The sequence below is a fragment of the Pseudophryne corroboree genome, chromosome 6, assembly GCF_028390025.1.
Source record: "Pseudophryne corroboree isolate aPseCor3 chromosome 6, aPseCor3.hap2, whole genome shotgun sequence".
NCBI classification, from domain to species: Eukaryota; Metazoa; Chordata; class Amphibia; order Anura; family Myobatrachidae; genus Pseudophryne; species Pseudophryne corroboree.
The window spans coordinates 321,836,896-321,859,379 of NC_086449.1; the positions used below are offsets into that span (position 1 = coordinate 321,836,896).

A 22,484-nucleotide genomic window follows, 5' to 3' on the forward strand; every position below is an offset into this window, starting at 1 on the left:
ACACCGCTGGAAAGGCTATGGATGGGGTCGTGGCTACGCTATTGCATTATCGAAGCCATGCCCCCCACTATGCAATGCCACGGTTACTGGCAATGAACAGCGGGGAGCATGGCTACGATGACGCGATTCCATGCAAATCACGTAATCGGCCTCCAGGTCTGCCCATTTTACTATGTAAATGGGCTGCGTGGTGGCAGGTTTAGCGCAGTGCGGGTGGATCCGGGAGGCTTGCCTACTTTCCTGGGGGGACCTGGAGCTTCACCCAATTTTCGGGAGCCACCCGGCCATTCCGGCAGAGTAGGCAAGTATGGTTCATGGACTTCCCTCTTAATTTATGACTGCTATCACCTGTAGTGAAACACCTTTCTTATCAATTAACTAGTTCAACACAGGTGATGACAATCATAAATTAAGAGGAAAGTCCAGGAACAGAGGATTTTGTACCTCCTGGAGAGTCATGTTGGGGGGTATGCAGAAAGTTGTAGTTAGTAGAAGTAACTACCCAATAGCAGAAAATCATATGAAATTAAACCTATACAGTATATTTTCAAAACACTTTCAGCATAACCTGTGTCGTTGTTAATGGAAATAGCATGGCATTTTCTCTCACGTGTTGTCTGATTGAAGCATATATAGGGGCTCATTTATCAACGAGTGCTAAAACGTGATAAATGGTGCTCCAAGCAAACCAAAAAAGCATACTAATGGGCAAAACAATCGGCCTAATTCAGATCTGATTGCAGCAGCAAATTTGTTAGCTAATGGGCAAAACCATGTGCACTGCAGGGGGGTAGATGTAGCAGAGATAGTTTTGGGTTGGGTGTGTTCAAACTGAAATCTAAATTGCAGTGTAAAAATAAAGCAGCCAGTATTTACCCTGCACAGAAACAATATAACCCACCCAAATCTAACTCTCTCTGCACGTTATATCTGCCCCCCCCCCCCACACCCCACAGTGCACATGGTTTTGCCCATTAGCTAACAAATTTGCTGCTGCAATCAGATCTGAATTACCCCCCATGTGCAGTGCAGGTGGGGCAGATGTAACAAGTGCAGAGAGAGTTACGGTGCCCATACACTTGTGAGATATCTGGTACAATCCTTCGATTTCAACCGCATCTGTGTGATAAATAGCAGGATTGTATGCACATCTTATGTACCATGTGACGCGATGCGCGGACACGCCAGTCGAATTTCACGTCTCAAGATCTTATGTGCTGCATTTAATATTTATCGGATCGCACTTGCGATCGTATGCTGTTTTACCACATTTGATTTATCGCACTGCGATGTGAGATCTGTGAGTTATTTAGTTCACTTCCTGGACACTCCCCTCCACCCATTTCTGGTCATAAGAGGCATGTGATAAAGATTGTATGTGCATCGAATGCACAAAAAATACACGTTCAATGCGATTTAGCGCAAGTTAAGCTTCAAGGGAAATCGGGCCCGATATCGCATTGCATGCAATCGCACAAGTGTATGGGCACCATTAGATTTGGGTGGGTTATTTTGTTTCTGTGGAGGGTAAATACTGGCTGCTTTATTTTACACTGCAATTTAGATTTCAGTTTTAACACACCCCACCCAAATCTAAATCTCTATGCACATGTTACATCTGCCCCACCTGCAGTGCACATGGTTTTGCCCATTAGTGTGCTTTTTTGGTTTGCTAACAACTCTGAATAAGTGCCAAGCATTTTTTCCCCACATTCTATTACTGTTGTTACTAGATGTACTAAGCCTAAGAGGGTGATGAAATGGAGAGAGAGATAAAGTACCAGTCAATCAGCTCCTAACTGCCATATTACAGGCTGTGTTTGAAAAAAATGACAGTTAGGGGCTGATTGTTTGGTAGTTTATCTCTCCCCACTTTATAACTCTTCAAGGCTTAGTACATCTGCCCCAAAGATGTTTTTGCTATAAAACAAGGATAAAACAAAATAGGGGCTGCTTTATTTGTTTGTAGCACTCTCATATATAATTTCTCACAACTTGTAACAAGTGTAGATACGAATAATAATAATAATAATAATAATAATAATAATAATAATTTTATTTATATAGTGCTTTTTCTCCAGCAGGAGAATGCTTACAGTATGTCTCCATATCATCAATATGAACATTAACTTATTTTCTGTGCAAATACATAGCGAATTCACGGAAATGCTCTGCAAATTTGAGCACGTTCAGCACTTTATCAGCCCCATTATATAAATGTTGTTCTAACTGACATGTCCTATATTAAACCATGTATCTTATCACTATTGCATGTTTAACTGCTGCCAGTTATCTGATTGTACAGTGGACCGCACCGATTACTGGTTGAGAGATAATGTTGATAAAATTATAGATGACATTTGAAAACATATATATATAAAGATTGATCTGTTCATGTACAGCTTTTAACACTGCTTGACGCACAACCTTCAGGTCAGTTTCCTTGAAAAATAATCGTACTTACAGTGTGCCTTGGGTGTCTTTGCTGAACAGTCAGTGGGTGATATAACATTTGGCCACTAGATGGCATTGTTCCATTGATATCTACAGTTTGACTGACATCTCCAAATCTGCTTATGTGTCTGAACCTTTGCGCTTGCTATTACATTTGGAATTACATTTTACCAAAGCAAATAATTAATTATAAAATTTGGAGAAGGGCATGTGTAAGCCTATGAATTTAATTCATATGAAGGTGCAAAATCCCTGCAGGATATGCAGGTTCATGGAGCCATTTGAGGTTACTTAGAGGATTGACTATATTAATATAAGGAGAACTTGGTAAAATGTCATCTGATATTAAAAAAAAAAAAAAAACCTGTAAATAAATCTGTCCATATTTCATATTATTGCACCCTGATGGTATAACATATATGATTTATTTTATAGTCACAACTTGACTCGTCAGTCTGGATTTTCTGGTGGACTCTGTATAATCCAGTGCAATACTCAGGCAAGTAATCCTCTATGTGTGCAGAATGATTCTGACCATCTGCTTAACTAAACGTCTACAGAAAAATAAAATAATGCCCAATGCATGTAAATGATATATTATGTCCCTTTAGTGTCTCCTTCCCAGCCGCAGCTCTGGCTCTGCTGGGTGAGATCTGCTTAGCAACAAAAACATTTCATATTACTCACTTTGGGTTAAATGTACTAAGCCTTGGAGCATGATAAAGTGGAGAGAGATTAAGTACCAGTCAATCAGCTCCTAACTGCCATGTTACAGGCTGTGTTTGAAAAATGACAGTTAGGAGCTGATTGGTTGGTGGTTTATCTCTCTCCATGTTATCACTCTCCAGTGGTTAGTACATCTCCCCCTTTGTGAGCAAGTGTAAATCATACTATAAATACAAATTTCCAGAGATATTATTTTTCTATTGTACATTCTTTTGCTTTATTTTCTGAAAACATTTAAGTGATTTAGGGGCCCATTTATCATTAAATATTTGTGGCTTATTCCTCGTAAATACCCATTGTTTGGGGATATCTGCAAATATTTTGTATCAGCCTGATCATAATTTATGACTGAAGGACCACAGTGGATGTACATCCCCCATAGGTTTCCATGTGTGATGCAATGCTGTCAGATTTACCAAGCTCCGGAATGCTTTTGTATTCTGGAGTTTGGCCTCCGCAGCCAACACCATCTGAAGATGACATTAGCCGCTGTACCGTATGAGCTACAGATCCGGAACCCTCCCCAGCAATGGGCGCTGTGCATGCATGGTCATCAGACTGCGCATATGCAGGACTCCAATTAGTCACTCCAAGAACAGTGTATCAAAAAATAAATGTAACAATGACACAATCTCAGTGAGCAATATAGATAATCCATCATAATACAAAGCACTTAAATACCATAAAAGGGAAGATATTTTGACATAGGAAAGCATGCATTTTTCACCTAAATGGATATTATCCTATTTATTGTGACAGCAACTTACATCTTGGTTTAATTTGCTGGTAAATGTCACTTTCAGGATGCATTTGGATAAGCAGCTGTGCATAGTGGCTGCTGTCATCATTTGTGCCTCTGCCTCACATTTCCTTGACCAAGAGTGGGACGCATGGAAATCCACATACGGTAACTATTTTTTGCGTGTTTTGGATGTACTCATGGCTCTAAGTCAGTGGTTCTCAAACTGTGCGCAGCGGCACCCTGGGGTGCCTCGGGACACTTGCAAGGGTGCCCTAGGTTGGTGGACCAGGACCAAATCAAATTATTTACGGTCAATGTAATAGACAAAACCAGTGCTGGTGGCTGAATATCATAAAATATGTGGGCAGACAGAAGCAAATCAAGTCTGTCACTACATAACTGACCCTAAGGAAGACATACTGTATAAACACATTTACTTAAGTTAATATTTATCTGACTTTATCCATAGGAAATGTTTAACCTAGGGGTGCTGTGAAATTTGTTTTGATACTCTAGGGCGCCATTACTCAAAAAAGTTTGGGAACCACTGCACTAGGTGATAAATTAGCCCTAAACTCACAACTGTAATCCAATTAAAAATGAAAAGCAGTTAGTAGTATGCATTTACACAAGTTATGTAATGTAACAAGGAAGAAGTACATAAAAAAAGTTCCTATTGTGGCAGACTAGGTATCAGAGAATGCACTATGAGGGCGGTTACCATATGGCATTAGTATAACAGTAGTGGAATTGCATCAATGTGTTTGACAAGTGGTGTGACCCTCCACTGACTTTCTTGTGTTCACTTTTTGGAAGCATCAAAAAGATGTAGGCATGTAGCAATGCCACCACAACCCACTGTGTAAGTGGGCATGGGGTGATTGGAATCATTCAGTTTCATCTACATACCAGTTTACATGCTTTTACAAGCATTACAGAAAGTTAGTAATTAGCTTGTTTAAAGAAGGGTAATGTGTGACCCATTTAAAGGTTATGGTGCTGCAAATGCAAGTTGCTCATCAATGACCTTTAACCCACTGTAACAGCAAATGTATGTAACAGATACCTATCAAGTATGAAGTAATTATCATATTGAGACAATAATGATACAATCCTCTCATTACTGACTGTATATAATACATTGTATTCAGAAAAGAAATATGTCACTGTACATGATGAGCAGTTTCGGAGGAAAGCTTGGGAGGAGACCTGGAAAAAGGTGCAGAATCACAATCAATTGTTTGAACAAGGTCTCACTAAATATACGATGGCCGTGAACCAGTTTGCTGATATGGTGAGTTTATCGTTTTCAAACCACCTTTGTATAATGCCCACATGACTGGCATGTCCACACAATCACACTGACAGAAACCAGAGGGGACTCATCGGATTGAGTGAAACACATTTTTATATTCATTTTGTATTAATAGGTGTTTTTTTCAAGGTGCTATGCACAAATGTATATATATGAGATGTCTAAGAGAGTCTGAATTAAATATGAAGTGCAAACAGTCTACGAAGTGAACCTTTATGGTTACAATTATATATGAAATAGTCCTTTTACTGACATAATATATGACACCCTTATAAAAACTAAATGGTATTTATTTTATAAAACATTTGAACTGAGGGGTTTATTCATTACATCCGGCCCGATATATTGATTGTTTGGCAAGGAGATGTGTTATTGTTTAATGTATTCATTTTCCTCATTAATATAAACTCCTATAACCTTAGATTCACTTAAAATGTTTTAAAGATAAAATTAAATTCTTACACTTGGTATTAGATTCTGAAAATTGGGAGCATAATGTTGATAATAGAATGACCACTTACAAACATATAAAGAAAGTAGACAGTAATGGTTGCATTCATTATGAGAGCTGCCACTTTAAGAAATGGGTCTCCAATATACCATATTTACAGTTGATTAGGGTTAGGAGAAACTGTCACGATAATATGAAATTCGATGAACAGGCTGACGTTTTTGCCAATAGATTTTTGGAGAAAAATTATCCGAAGCCATTAGTTAACAGATGTAGGAAGAATGCAAAAAAACTAGATAGGCCATCCCTTTTGACATACAAGAGCGGGCTAAAAGGAATAATAATTTGATTGTTCCCTTTATTACTAAATATAATGTTGAAAGTGACAGAATCAGAGATATTCTTAATAAATATTGGGATGTCTTGGCTCTTAAGGAAGTGATAGATAGATATATATTATATAGATATATATATAGATATAGATATATATATATATATATATTGTGGTGTATGCTTCAAGCACTTGATTAGTGCAAATTTTAAAATAAAGTGACTTTTCAAAAAAGTACAAAAGTATCACAGTGAATAAATATTTTGGGATAAAACTTAGCTTATTTTTCTGTGTTTTCGGTCACATGACCATCAGCTTAACCTCATAAAAAAAGAAAAGAAGAAAAACATTGTGTATAATGCTTTAAAGCTGCGTATTCGTTTAAAAACATCTATTAATTTGTCTACAAAATTGCATGTTGTCTGGGAAAAGCAGTCCCAGACTAAAATACTTTCTTATCACCACTATAAGCAAGTTTTACTTTAAAATAGATTTAATTCAATTAAAAGCATAAACAAATGTATCACAGCAGGAAATAGTAAGTAGCACACATACAAGAAAAAAAATCAATAAAAGGTTATCTGTCCAGGTGGCATTCCTAGGTACAGCATTTGGTTCCAACGCGTTTCGTCCTTAATATGGACTTCATCAAGGGGATAGTTGTGGGACAGATTGAATCTATTTTTAGCTAGAGGTTAATAACATGAGGGCTGTGTATGGCCCTTAGGAAATCACATCACTTCCTGTATCCGTTTCTCCAGGAGTGAATAAGACTATTAAAAATAAATATCTTATTAATATAGGTATCTACAAAATATAGCTCAATTGCATACAGTTAATTTCCCTTATTGAGAATAGAAAAAAAACAAAACGGAGGATTTAAACTCGCCAGGACCGGCAGTGGAACGTGGGTGGAATGCAACCTGTCACTTCCACCCGCCGATCGCGATGTCACTTCCAGTTAATTTGAGACGTCCCTTCCAGTTAAGACATCAGGACATCCTAGTGTTAGGCAGTGGAGCTCGATCATCAGCGCGGATATCACTTCCGCGTGTCAGAACCCCAGGGCTTCCGGTCACAGTAACGGTGGAACGCAAAAAGCGGATATAGGAATATTTTTTACTAATTAGCAAGAAGCCAGCAACATCCATTTAAAAAAAATCATTAAAAATGTATTACTGCATAATATATATGAAAACTGCTGTGCATTTCAAAAACAAAGTGCATGAGACTGGAGACTGAAGTACATATCTCGATTAGCAGCATAATGAACCAAATGAGTACTTATCCATACTGTAGATGTCAGGGTGGTAACAAAAAGCCAGTCATCCAGTAAAGATAGGTTTACAGCTCAACAGCTTTTTTGGTGCTTTCTGCTGCACCTTAGTCATGAGCATTAATATATATATATATATATATATATGTGTGTATGTATATATATATATATATATATATAACGTATATAAAAATATATATACAATTTATTATGACGACAGGAGCATTAAGAAATAAGATGAGTAATAGAAAATATTCAAATCTGACATATATTCAAATCTGACATATATATATTCAAATCTGACATATATAAAATTCAAAAATCATTTTTAAGAACACAGATGAGATAAAAATGAGCATACATATAAATAAGAGTGTATATATAAATAAGAGATATATGTATATCTTATCTCAGACTGAGGTCATCTAGGGTTATCCCAATGTGTTTCGTCTCACAGACTTCATCAAGGGGTCATATATATGATGTATATATGGATTCTATATATGGCTTCTGCTATGGAATACATTGAAGGTGCACCCCAGGCAGATGGATTGATAAATTAGAGTGTTATGAGCCACGGCAGTGGCTCATTCATGTTTTGCATTTTGGTTATGTACTTTATGTTTTACTTCTGTTCTGTTCCCCTTGGCTTTTATGGGGTGTCCGGAGTCCATCCTTAAGGAGGGGGTACTGTTATGAACTACAAGCAGTTCCTGTTTGCTTTCTGCTCATGAATTTTATGTTATAGTTCTGTTTGCATGCCAGGATTTCTCTTGAACTTGTTTAGAAGACTCTTGTTGGCCGCCGGTGGTGAGTCTGTGTAACTGCAGCCTGTTTTCTATGTGCTAAGCCTCACCTGTCAGATATTTGGTCATTATGTGGTGAGTCTGTGTACTGCAGTCTGGCTCTTGTCTGCGTAACTTCACCTGCCAGTATTTTGGCCATTACCTTGTGCCTGGCTTCCAGCCACCCTGATTGGGACGTGCTTCCCTTATTACCCAGCTAGCCCTGCAGTCCAGGGCTGGTGCTAGAAGTTTGCTATGATACCTGTATGTTCCAGTTCTTGGTTAGCTTCCTGCAAGCTTGTTCCTGGTCCCTGTCGTCAGCTTCCAGTGGAGCCTGTCTTCCTGCTTCTGGTGTGTTCCTGCATCCAGCTTGTGTACTCCAGTGTCCTGTGTCCAGTTTCCACAGTACGGTCTGAGGGATCGTTTCCTGTTGTCCTCCAACTTTGTCTTCCAGTGGAGTGGTCTGGTGTCCAAAGCCTCGGGGTTCTGGTCGTTTCCTGCACGCACCCTCCGTGGTGTCGTGAGTAGCAACTCTGCCGCACCTTACGGTTGAAGCCGTATTATTCTAATCATCTTGCCGTTGAGTTTTCTGTGGAGGTTCCGCCACTGTTGTCCTTGCCAAACTACGACGGATTCGTATTTGGCATTTGGTTATGGTTTTTCTTAGCGGCCGCGCCGCACATAAATTAGTTTATTATTTTCTGTGGTTTCCCCTTTCGCTTTTGTGTCTGTCTTAATTAGTTTTCCCCTTGTTCTCTCTCTGTCTCGGTTAACGCCTTGTCACCAACTAAGACCGGGGGGTATCGGAGTTCAGGCAGACCTAATCGACCCATTCAAACACGGCTGCTGTGGGCCCAAGAAACCATAGTCTCGCAGGCGTTAACCGACCACTAGGGAGGGACAACGGAGTTAGGGTTTCCCGCTAGGTATTGCTGCTTACCCCAGTTCTGTTGCAGCTTCACGCATCTGTACTTGGAACTCTTCTGCTGCCACCCTATCTCCTGGGTTCCAAGTACAGAGAACGTAACATAGAGTGTGCCAACCTACCAAACGTGTGTGTGTGTGTGTGTGTGTGTGTGTGTGTGTGTGTGTATGGGTATTTTATTGTAGCAAATATCTATATTAAGATACGTGATTTGGTAGCTGTTCCAGTGCATCAATGCCTTATGATTGATGTACATATACATTTTATAGATATGAGTGGATGATGTAGTGTGTTGTTTTATGTTTATTTTAAATGTTTTATCATGAACGCTGCCCCTGCCATTGTATTATGGATGGGAGAATAAAAGGGAGCAATGATACCTTGTGGCCACACCACTTGACGAAGTCCGGCTGGTGACGAAACGTGTTGGGCATGGCGTGGTGATGTCATATGTCGGAGCCGGTGTTTGTTCCTTGGTAATGCTCCCAGGAACTCTGGGGCAGATTTATTAAGCCTGGTGAAGTGATAAAGTGGAAGGTGATAAAGCACCAGCTAGTCAGCTCCTAACTCATTTTTCAACATAGGACGACAGTCATTAGGTTGACCACAGAAGGTCGACATGGGCATTAGGTCGACAGGTGAAAAGATCGACATAAGTTTTTGGACTTTTTTGGTGTTGTTTTCTTTGTAAGATCACAGGGAACCCCAATTATTGCACTGTGTCCACTCGCATGGCTCGCAATTGGGCATATCTGGCACTGTGGCGGCATGTCTGGCACTGTGGGGGCATATGTGTATCTGGCACTGGCATATGTGTATCTGGCACTTTAAATAACAGTTCCAAGCTGCAATTTGATTGGTTTCTTTGGGCATTTGTGTGTGTTGGGGTGATAGGCATAAATGTATATAAGGAATATGTGTGTGGGGGGTGATAGGCATAAATGTATATAAGGGATATGTGTGGTGGGGGGTGAAAGGCATATCTGTATATAATGATGTGTTTGGGGAGTGGGGTGATAGGTATATATGTATATAAGGGGTATGTGTGGAAGCATACCCTCCAACTGTACCTTTTTGGCCGGTACAGTACCGTTTTTTTATGGTCTGTACCGGACAAAAAGGGCTTTGTACCGATTTTTTGCTCACTAAATCTCCATAGGAAGTATAGGAAAGGGGGTGTGGCCATGCCCCTTTTACCCATAGCCACACCCCTTTCCTAATTTGTACCAGTTTTTGAGTGTTCAATGTTGGAGGGTATGTGGAAGGTGATAGACATATATGTATACAGAGGGGTAGTATATTTCCAGCTTGGCACTTTCTTATATTAACATGAAGTCCAGAGTTCATACAGGCAGTAGCTATACTTGGAATATAGGGGATCATTCCGACCCGTTCGCACTCTGCGGTTCATCGCTGCGGTGCGAATGGGTCAGAAATGCGCATGCGCCGCGTCCGCAATGCGAACGCGTGTTGTTGCCCGGCGACGCAACGACCAGAAGAAAGAAGAAAGTGATCATTAGCGCGATCGCAAGAAGATTGACAGCGGGTAGGCATTCCGGGGCGGATACTCACCATTTTCCGGGAGTGGAGATCCGAACGCAGGCGTGTCCAGGCGTTTGGAGGGCGGTTGTCTGACGTAAATTCCGGGACCTTCATCGCTGGATCCATCGCAAAGGGTAAGTAACTGCAGGGCTAGTCTTGTTCTTCACAAAACTTTTTTAGGATAGCAGAGATGCACAAGCGATCGCAGCCCTGCTATGCTAAAATACACTCCCCCATAGGCGGCGTCTAGTTGATCGCACGAGCAGCAAAAAGTTGCTACATGCGATCAACTCGGAATGACCCCCTTAGTAACATAGGTAGGCAAAAGCTCCACTACCTCCTGTTTTCAACCTAAAAAATAAATGCCCCTTTTGTCTACCTCACTCATATATAAGAAATGAGGAGGCAAAAGGCATGAAAAGAGAGAAATCAGTAGTGCATAGACCCTTTGCAATAGGGATAGGTTTTAATAAAAACACAGTGCACTCACAGGAACAAAAACATAAGAAGCATGTAGTACAATAAAATCTGACGTCAGGTTCCCTCTCACCTCCTGGCTCCAACCTCTTTTATAACCGGCTCTTTACCCTCACAGCTCCAAACCTCCCTCATCCATTCTCAGAACCTCCCAACACTCGCTCACACACACACACACATGTCCCCTCTCCTGCTCTCTCTTCCCTCACAGCACCAAATGCCCGCTCACTCCCATCCACGGCAGTCCCCCTTCTTCTCCACACAGAATACCCTCACAGCTCCAAGTATTCCCAGTGCTATCAGTAACACCTTTTCCCCCCTCCCAAATACAAATTCCCCTCTCCTGCTCCCTCTTTCCCAGTGTTTATAGTTAGACTGCAGTTACGGTAAATCTGCATTTAGGGGGTAATTCTGAGTTGATCGCAGCAGCAGGTTTGTTAGCAATTGGGCAAAACCATGGGGGTCATTCCGAGTTCTTCGCTCGTTGCCGATTTTTGCAACAGAGCGATTAAGGCTAAAATGCGCATGCGCATGGTACGCAGTGCGCATACGCTAAGTATTTTAGCACAAAACTTAGTAGATTTACTCACGTCCGAACAAAGAATTTTCATAGTTGAAGTGATCGGAGTGTGATTGACAGGAAGTGGGTGTTTCTGGGTGGAAACTGACCGTTTTCTGGGAATGTGAGGAAAAACGCAGGCATGCCAGGAAAAAACGCAGGAGTGGCTGGAGAAACGGGGGAGTGGCTGGCCGAACGCAGGGCGTGTTTGTGACGTCAAACCAGGAACGAAACGGGCTGAGCTGATCGCAGTGTAGGAGTAAGTCTCGAGCTACTCAGAAACTGCTAAGAATTATTTAGTAGCAATTCTGCTAATCTTTCATTCGCAATTCTGCTATGCTAAGATACACTCCCAGAGGGCGGCAGCCTAGCATGTGCAATGCTGCTAAAAGCAGCTAGCGAGCGAACAACTCGGAATGAGGGCCTATGTGCACTGCAGGGGGGGCAGATATAACATTTGCAGAGAGAGTTAGATTTGGGTGAGTACTTTTGTTTCTGTACGGGGTAAATACTGGCTGCTTTATTTTTACACTGCAATTTAGATTTCAGTTTGAATACACCCCACTGAAATCTAACTCTCTCTGCACATGTTATATCTGTCCTCCCTGCAATGCACATGGTTTTGCCCAACTGCTAACAAATTTGCTGCTACGATCAACTCAGAATTAGGCCCTTAGGGTTAGGATTAGAGATGAGCGGGTTCAGTTCTCAGAGAAACCTACCGGACTTCACCACTCAAGCCTGGATCCGAGTCAGGCTCGGGTTTTCCCGCCTCCCTCGGAAACCAGAATGAGGAAAAACGTCATCATAACGCTGTCTGATTCTCGCTGGGTTTGGATTCCATATAAGGAGCCGCATGTCCCCACCATTTGCACTCCGGCATTGGAGAGTGTAGAGAGAGGACGTGTCTCCATCCTCAGTGTCCGTGTTTTGTGCTGCATCTGTCCAGTCACAGTGGTTGTGTCCTCAGCTGCCATATGTCCAGTGCTGCTGTATAAGTCCCTTACAGTGTCATCTCACCTCTGCGTAAGGAATCTAACCCCTCAATTAGGTTACTGGACCATTTTGCAATGGCCCTAGTGATCCAAGCACAAGCAATAGTGGGCCTCTGGGCCACACCCGCAGCTGTGTATAGAGATTTGAGAGTGGACTCAATCTTGCAGTCTGCCACGTCCTTTAAGGAGGTTGCCCCCGGGATCGGTAAGACTATCATACATGACAACCTAGATACCGATGCATCAACAATCGGTGGGTTTTCCCATTTTTTCCTATCATCCTGAGGAAAAGGAAAGGATGTCAGTAACCTTTTAGAGATCTGAAACTTCTTGTCAGGATTAGTCCAAGTTTCTTCAAATAGGGAATTTAATTCCTTAGATGCAGAGAAAGTAGCAGAAGATCTATTTTTCACATTAAAATAAGATTCCTCCTCATCCTCTGTCGCTTTGTCAGGAATGTGCAGGACATCTCTAATAGCTTCTATCAGGTCCTGTATTCCCTGTGACAAAGCCCCCCCCCCCGCCGAGTCCACCTCACCCTTCTCAACGTCTGATACATTATCATCAGTATCAGTCTGCAGGATTTGGGCCAGTATACGCTTTTTTGTACAAATGGCAGGGGTCTGAGACGCTGGAATGGCCACTGAATCTCTATTCATCACGTCATCTACAGATTGTCTTCAGTATTGCGTCTCCTTCTCATTTTGGGATAATTTATTTGAAATATTTGAGATCATCCCTTGCAATGAATCCAACCATACTGGTTCGGGCCCACTAGCCTGAGAATGTGTACTATACTGAGTACACTGTAATGATGCCCCTGAGTGAGAAAAACACTCTGCCGTGCATGAAACACACTCCCTTTACATAGTAAAATGTAAAAGGACACACACACACACACACACACACACACACACACACACAGGAGAATAGGTTAAGAGCACAGTTAACCCACACAGACCCCCTAGGGAGACACAGAGTATGATGGAGCCAGCCACACAGCGCCCTTATAGCTAATTACAAGTTTAACTGGGTCACAAACGAAGTATCCTTAAAAAGGGCATAGTATTCTAATATTGCTCCCCCCCCCCCTCCCTTTCTATGACCCCCTGGTACCGCTGAGGCAATCTGGAGTCCTTATGGAGGAGCTGGCTTCCCTGCTAGTCTGTCTGTGTATAGCTGCAGAGGAAAAATGGTGCTGGTGAGCTGCTGGATCCACTCATAGTGAAGCCCCACCCCCGTAATGGCGCACAGTCTTCCCGGTTTTTTATACTGGCTGAGGTGTTCATGATGCTTAACAATGGGTTAGAATCCCTGTAAGCTGTAATGCCAGTGTAGAGTAATTTGTAGTGGCTCAGCTCGCCCCTCACAGCGGAACACACACACACAGTATGTAATCCTGAGCCTGTAAACGCAGCCTGCATGTCAGCGCTGCGCTCCATACCCTTATGCCGCCATTTTACGCCTACTCACCACTCTTCTTACTTCTGGCCCTGTTAGGGGTGGCTGCGTGCTGTGGGACCGTACGCTCGCCGTGGTGGGACTTGCGAATAGGACCCTCAGGAGCTCAGTGTCCTGTCAGCGGGGAACGGGACCATTAACCCTGGAGGAGGTTGGGGAGTTCCCCCCCCCCTAACTCCCACAAAGCAGACAGGCTGTTGCCAAACAGCCCTGTCTGAAAATAACAAACAGAAAAAATAAATGTAGAAAACTCTTCAGGAGCTTCCCTAAGCGTGACCGGCTCCTCCGGGCACATTTTCTAAACTGAGTCTGGTAGGAGGGGCATAGAGGGAGGAGCCAGTGCACACTACTGATTTCTTAAAGTGCCCAAGGCTCCTAGTGGACTGGTCTATACCCCCATGGTACTAATGTGGACCCCAATATCCTCTAGGATGTAAGAGAAAAGTGAAGCACTATGAATACTACAGTACTGCATGTTGGTTTTAGATAGTTTTGCTTATAATAGAGAGAGAGAGTTCCCTCCGCTGGGGGTTAGGATTAGGAAGTAAGGGGGAGGTTAGGGTAAGGCTGCGGGGGTAGGTGTGATTACGGTTAAGCTGTGGGGGGGTAGTTTTAGGCTGAGGGAGAGGGAGGTTAGGGTTTAGCTGTGGGAGTGGGAGGTAGTGCTAGGCTGTGGAAGTGGTGGGTTAGGGTTAGGAGTACGGCAGAAATTCTTGGTGGGATTCTGGTTGTCGGGATTTTAACTGCCGGAATTTCATACACAACCCCCTGCAAACAGACATATGTACACTTACAATCTACTCTGTAGCCCACAGTTCCATCAACGGGTATGGGTCGACACAACTTAGGTCGACAGTCATTAGGTCGACCACTGAAGGACGACATGGGCATTAGGTCGACATGCACTAGGTCGACAAGGGCACTAGGTTGACGTGTACTAGGTCGACAGGTGAAAAGGTCGACAGTGAATAGACATAGTGGGTGGACAGGCTGTCGTAGGAGCTCCTCCCCGGCTGGGGTGGACAGCAAGTCCCAGTAAGATCATATCCCACGAATGTTAAGACCGATGTAAGAGTCATACATTACTTTTCACAAAAAGATTTTTAATAAATTTTATGGAAATTATGGACTAACGAGTGATGTTGCCGTCTGAGTGAATCTGGTGAGAGGGTATTTTTCAGAATCATCCAACTATCCGTGGCTATTTCCAAATTGAAGGACTACCCTAGAAAAAACTGCAAAGAGACAAATAACATTTATTTGAGCGCTCTCCATACAACCATCTACATTATTTAACCATCGGTTCTCGACTGGCAGGAGGACTTGATTTGGAGATTAGCGGCCGATTCTCCCCAAAGACTATAGTGTCTAAGGCGGATCATCTATTAGCGCAATTTGGTTATTTTATATATACAGACCTGAGGAAGGGGATTATACCCCGAAACTTTACCAATTAAACGGCCCGGTGGGGTCTTTTTTGCACTTATCCTGTTTGGTAAAAGTCTCTGAGTGCCGCCCACAAAAAAGGAGATATTTCCAGATGCTGATCTGCTGGGAGGGCACCGGAGCAAGACATACGTAAGTCCGGAGTGCCAGGGACCCTGCATATATTGATATATACATATATACATATATATGCTGTACGTAATTATTGATTTCTTTTTTAATTGTTTCAGACAACAGAGGAACGTAACTCCAGGAATTGTCTTTGCACAAAAAAACGTTTGCCGGTAAAAAAAAATGTTCCGGTGCAGGTTTATGCAAACAACGATAACATACCAGAATCAGTTGATTGGAGAGATGCAAAATGTGTCACAGAGGTTAAAAATCAAGGACTGTGTGGATCCTGCTGGGCATTTGCAACGGTAATACAACTTTATCTGCATAGATGTAATTAACCATAGACATATAATAATTTCTACTTTATATAGTAAAAAAAAAACGTACTCATTTTACCACAATGTACAATATGGAGATAAAACAAATATATACTCAGTAGTATATTAACGCCCGGGGGGGAATGGCAGTACCCCCACTTACTTTCTGTCAGGGTGCTATTTTTCCAGTGTTATTCAGGAAGATGGTGCATGCACAGAATATTTTAAGAGGTTATCATTGTGCAGCACCATCTTTCTGAAGATCTCACCTGAAAGACAGCACCGCCAACACTTTACAAAGGGAGAGGACCGCTGCACAGAACATGTACAGTTTGTTAGGGGCAGGGCCGGCAACAGAATATTGGGCCCTAGTACATGTTTTTAGACACCGCCCCCTCCCCCGCCACACACACATACCTGAAGATGTCAGTTTGCATAGTGATATAGCCAATATCATCAGCATACAACAGAAGTAAAAATATTTTTTATAGATTTGCTGTCTTACTGAAGCTTACCGTGCCCCAGCCTTTTTACTGCTAATCGGGAAATGCTCTATCCTCTTTCCCCTGTGTATCTTCAGCAGTCTCCTCCCACCAGATGTTTAAAAGGACAATGCTATCAGCTTTTGCTAGCTGTGACTTGCTTTTTTTTAAATATTAGGCATAAATGCAAACAACCCCTGTCTTCAGCAGACTCAGTTCCCAACCCTGTGTCCATAGCTCTCCCACGTCTCACCATTGCCTCAGCCACCCCCACCAACCGTGTCTATCTAATGCCTCAAACAACCTTCCCCATGCTGTGTCTCTCAATGGCCTCAACTGACCCTCTGTGTCTCTCTTGTACCCAGCTACCCACACCCGCTGTGTATATATTCAGCCGCTACACTTGCCTTCCCTAGATCTTCTGCTTGCTCTGTTCATCTTTGCTGCAGCTGGGGCTACTCCTCTGTTCTTGAGCTACAGCGGTGCAGATGTCATGAAGTCATGTGCGCAACAAAAGAAAACTTTATTACACTGGGTGGTGTCTTGACCCTTTCATGCCTGGACCTGATAAAATTACTCCAGTGGAACAGGCACAGAGCAGTTGAACACTTATGGAAATATTAGAATGTCCTGGACTACAAGGAGAAAAGTTGAAAACCAAGTTGGCTGGGACCCTTGAAATCTTGGGGCCTGGAACAAGTGTCCTCCTTGTACCACCATGAGCCTGGTTATGAGTGCAGGGCCTCCCTGGATCCATGTGCACTATACACCCTGCATCTATTATAGATATGCCCTACATATACTGTTTAACATGCAATGACATATTATCAGATGGTAGATAAGAAAGCCAGGAGATGATATGTGAGCTGATACAGAAGACAACCATGCAATGTGTGCCAGGGCTGAATCTGGATGCCTTGTGTAAACTGCAAGACTTGACTGCTCCACCCCTATTGTTAATATAATTACTTCTGCCCTAGCCACTGATCTATACTTTATACTTTATATGTTTCTTGTATTTCTGTCCCAATCACTTGAATTGGTAATTTATTTAATTTAATTTAGAAGAAAAATCAAATTACAATTAGACTACAGAGCTTTTAGGTCAAACAATAGGCGAGTATAAGGGTACAGGTTAAATTGGTCATACTAGAATGTTAACTGCAGATTGGACCACCAGGATACTGGGAAAGGTTCTGCTGTGCCGGTACCTTGCTCTTCCTATGCCTGGCTGGCCTGGCTGACCTTGACACTGCCTGTCGGCCCGGAACTTGGAATGCAAACTGAAAGCTCCTAGCTATACATTATTCATCACTGTAACCATTCCTCCCAACTTTTTAAAAGCATAAAGAGGGACCTTGGTGGGCACACGCGCCTGCCTGAAAAGGGGGCATGACCTATATGAAAGGGGTGTGGCCTCAAGACAGAGCCGTTCTCGTGAGTCATGCCCCCTTTTATCGTCAATGAGGGGACAAGCCCAGCGCTCACTGAGCTGCTGGCATGCCCCCTCTCCCAATGTCACCTGTGAAAAGACCTGTAACAGAAGCCTCCCAAGTGCCCCCCCCCCACTGCGGGACACCGCGGCTTGCCAGTGGGACAACAGCACAGTCCCAAATAAACGTGACTGTTCTATGAAAATTGGACAGTTGGGAGGTACATACCTCCCAACATGACCGTCTCCAGGAGGGACACAATGCTCTGTTCCTGGACTTTTCTCATAATTTATGATTACCAGCACCTGTGTTGAACAGGGTAATGGATAAGAAAGGTGTTTCAGCACAGGTGCTGGCAATCATACATTAAGAGGGAAGTTCAGGAGCAGAGCATTCTGTCCCTCCTGGAGAGGGTCATGTTGGGAGGTATGGAGGTATGCTATAACTGTCTGTGCCGTGCGTATGGTGTCCCCTACCTCAGCCATCCCAAGCCGGTCCGCCCTCCGTGTCTGTGAGATGTAACGGGCCGTCTCCTGTTACTGCTGGTGGAGGAGGACAGCTGAAGTACACAGTACACAGACAGCAGATGTGTGTGGGATGCTGTCAAGGAGCGCACAGGAGTGACTGAAGCCAGGACCCGGAAACTGAAGAGAGGATTTAAAATGCTTGTTGCACAGTATCTGACTTATTTCCTCAGCGTCCACTCCCCTCCCAACAAGCCCGCTTCTTCTTACCACTAGTGCTTCCATCCTGCCCCCCTTCCACTTTTTCTCCCATCCTGTCCCTTACTACTACCACTACTACTCCCAGCCACCCCCACCCCCCGCTCTGCACTACTACGGTGATGCTGCCCCATGATCCACACTACTAGTACTACTACTACCAGTTTGATCCCTGCTTCGCACTACTATTCCCAGCCTCCCCCTGCTTCCCACTACTATCCCATCCTTCCCCTACTCTCCGCCACTATCACTCCCAGCCTTCCCTTTTGCTCTGCACTACTATTACTCACATACTGCACCCCTGATGAACGCTACTATCCTGCCCACCACTTCCCACTAATAATCCCATCATACCCTACCCCATTCTTCCCACTACTACTCCCAGCTTGTTCCCTGCTCCACACTACTACTACATCCATCCTGTTCCCTGATATTCACTACTACTACTCCTATCTCTGACAGTGGTGGAGTGTATGGAATTCGTGCTTCAGGCCTCAAAGTACAGTACCCACCCTATCCAAAATACATAGCTGCAATCCACCTTCCCCCCTCTCCCCGGCATCCAGAACATACCCTATCCCTCTGGTCCCCTAGACGTGCAGCACCTCATAAGGCCAGGGACATACACTACCCACCCTACCACCCCCTCCCTGGCCCCAGGGATGTACACTACCCACCATACCCCCCTGGCCCCAGAGACATATACTGTCCACCATACCCCCTGGCCCCAGAGACATACTCTGTCCACAATTCCCCAAGGCCCCCTAGACACAGTACCCCTCCTGCCCCAGGTACATACACTCCCCACCCTAACACCCTCTTCCACCTAGACACAGTACCCCATAACCCAGGTACATACCCTATCTACCCCATTTTATTCCTGTGGGGGCCAATATGTTTGTATTTTTTGATTGTGGGGGGTCAATGTGTTTTCTTTTTTCCTGTGGGAGCTGTGCTTTTTTTTCCTGTGGGGCTAATGTCTTTTATTGTTTTCTTAAGGGGAAATGTGTTTTATTTATTTCTTGTTGGGGCCAATGTGTTTTATAGTTTTCTGTGGGGGTCTATGCAGTTTTCATGTGTCCTGTTGGTAGTCTATGTGTTAGTTTATTTTCCTTTGGAGTCCAATGTTTTTATTGGTTTCTGTGGGGAGCCAATGTGTTTATTTTCCTGTGGGGGCTAATATATTTATTTTTTTCCTGTCAGGGGGTCAATATGTTTTTATCTTAGGCCAATGTGTTTCAGAGTTTTTGTTCTGTGGAGACCAATGTCTTTTAGTGTTTTCTTAGGGGCCAATGTGTTTTATTGTTTTCTGTAGGGGTCAATTTTGTTTTTGTTTCATGTCAGGAATCAATGTTTGTATATTGGGGGTAATTCCAAGTTGATCGCAGCAGGAAATTAGTTAGCAATTGGGCAAAACCATGTGCACTGCAGGGGAGGCAGATTTAACATGTACAGAGAGAGTTAGATTTGGGTGGGTTATTTTATTTCTGTGCAGGGTAAATACTGGCTGCTTTATTTTTACACTGCAAATTAGATTGCAGATTGAACACACCCCACCCAAATCTAACTCTCTCTGCACATGTTAAATCTGCCTCCCCTGCAGTGCAGATGGTTTTGCCCAATTGCTAACTAAATTCCTGCTGCGATCAACTTGGAATTACCCCCATTTTCCTGTGGGGGCTAATGTGTTTTGTGTTTTCCTGTGGGAGCTAATGTGTTTTTTCCCTTTGGGGGCCAATGTGTTTTTATGGCTTTCTGTGGTGGTCAGTGTGTTTTGTTTTCCTGGTGGGGGCCAATGTGTGTGTTTTCATTCTTTTGTGGTGTTTGTGTTGCACCACACATGCATCCCAGTTGTGTTCATACACAGTTGCCAGGGGCAAACACAGGATTTCTGTAGGGGGGTTTCCAAATTAGATCAAGTGTCACCAGCCCATGAAGGATGTATAATTCGCATTTAACAAGTTGTAGTCTGCCCCGAAGTGCAGTTTATGTAATACAGTACTGTACTTCAGACTGGTTGTGCTTAACATGTTGGCTGTCAGGATCCCAGCATTCAGAATACCGATCCCGAAATCCCAACACCCCACAATACCAACAGACTAAAATTTCGGCTCAACAGGGCTATTCCCACTCTTGGATGTCCACGACACCCCTAGCGAGCTTGCAAGGGGACTCTTACCACTCGCCCCACTGCTGGCATTCTGGCAGGTGGATGTTGCTGTCGGGATATTAACAGCCGACATGCCTCCGCCGGCAAATCGTATGTATTCCCTTCAGACATATATGCAGACCCAATGATCACGGTAAGCCACTTAGCACACTCTGGTGCAATAATTGAGTGCCCAGACAAATACCAAGCATGATTGCAGCGTCTGTACTCAGTGACAGCGGGCATCTCAGTACACACATATTTGGACACACAAATGTACAATAGGGAAGGGCAGTGTAGCTGCATTAGCATGAAGTCCACATGCAACTGCAGCAAAAAAACACAATGAAGGCTGCAACTGTGTCCAACTCAGAATCAGGCCTTATGAGGAGGGATCCTGCCCCCCCCCCCCCCCCTCTAGGTAGACCCCACCCCCATTAGGGCTGCTTCCATAAATTTCCCAGATTGGTTTTCCATCCCAATCCATCCCGGGGTTTGTAAGAAATATGATACTTATTAACTGTGAATAATGGGCATGCCACGAGTCCACACCCCCATGACTTGCGGCACGCCCCGTACATTGTGACGTTGCGCCCCCCGTGACAAGCACGCGCATTCGTTCACGAGTGCCCGGTTCAAAATGGAGGCCCAGTCTGTCACTGCTTCAGATGGATGAACCAGTTATGTGGTAATAGAGAACTGGGGGGCGGGTGTAATAAGCCTTTGAGAATGATAAAGTGGAGAGAGAGAGAGAGACCTCTAACCAATCAGCTAACTGACATTTTTCAAACACAGTCTGGAACATGGAAGTTTGGAGCTGATTGACTGGTACTTTGTCTAATTTATCAATGACCAAGGCTTAGTACATCTCCCTCTGAAGGAGATATGCACAGTTAATGAATTAAGTGTACATGGTTCTACTTAGGAAAAAGCTTCACAGAAACAAACCAAAAGTAACAGAACATATTGATGAAGAAAACAGTGTGGAGGATATGTATTAAGCCTTGGAGCGTGATAAAGTGAAGAGAGACAAAGCAACAGCCAATCAGCTCCTAACTGCAATGTTACAGGCTGTTTTTGAAAAGTGACAGCGAGGAGCTGAATTGGTTGGTAGTTTATATCTCTTCACTTTATCACTCTCCCTTGTATCCCTTAAAAATGTTTCTCGCAGAGAAGTTTATTAGCATAACTTGGCCCCTCCCATGTTTATACTCATACTATTTGTCTTCACACAACTTAACTTCCCTACCAAATCTCCAGCTTTCTTGGAAGGGAGATGTAGGCCCTCTTCAAGATGGAGAGTGGGATATGACTTTGGAGAGCCCATTGCTATCTCAGCACCAACAAATTCAGTTGTGACCTAAATGCCAGGGAACCTGGGGATCATTCTAGTGTTTACTATGGGACTGTCCTACTCTTAATGCCTTTTGGTCTAAGGTTCACTAGGCAGTAGTCTCCACTCAGTGTCCTTGGCAATACCAGCATTTGTAGTGTACTCCCTGGGGATTCTGGCAGATGATTTGCTTGACAAATATACTAGATTACAGGACATAATATTAACATCTGTATGGTCGGTAAAGTTTGCATAGCCCATTCCTGGTTAGCTCCTTTGGGTCTGGCCTTTGATGCATGGATGTCCTTGGTCAATGCCACAATCAGTCATGCGAAATATATGTATCTGACTGAAAATGCAGAATAAAAATGTGATTATATATGACACAGATGGACTCAATCTTGTTATGATGAACTAGTGTCTGCGGTATATGTGTCTGCCCCTCCTAT

The 22,484-nt window shown here is 43.4% G+C and overlaps 1 protein-coding gene across 2 annotated transcripts in view; it reads left to right on the forward strand.

Annotated features, from left to right (window-relative positions):
• Positions 1–22,484, forward strand: part of LOC134935233 (uncharacterized) — a 65,960-nt gene that overhangs the window by 14,815 nt on the left and 28,661 nt on the right. Inside the window, exons 1-5 of one of the 2 annotated variants that reach the window (XM_063930422.1) lie at positions 2,401–2,433; positions 2,890–2,953; positions 3,984–4,087; positions 5,074–5,216; positions 15,716–15,904. In XM_063930422.1, the coding sequence (XP_063786492.1) occupies positions 3,985–4,087; positions 5,074–5,216; positions 15,716–15,904 (435 nt within the window). In that variant the 5' untranslated portion in view covers positions 2,401–2,433; positions 2,890–2,953; position 3,984. Of the gene's footprint in view, positions 1–2,400; positions 2,434–2,889; positions 2,954–3,983; positions 4,088–5,073; positions 5,217–15,715; positions 15,905–22,484 lie in introns of those variants that run through there. The other variant, XM_063930423.1, reaches the window with a different exon arrangement.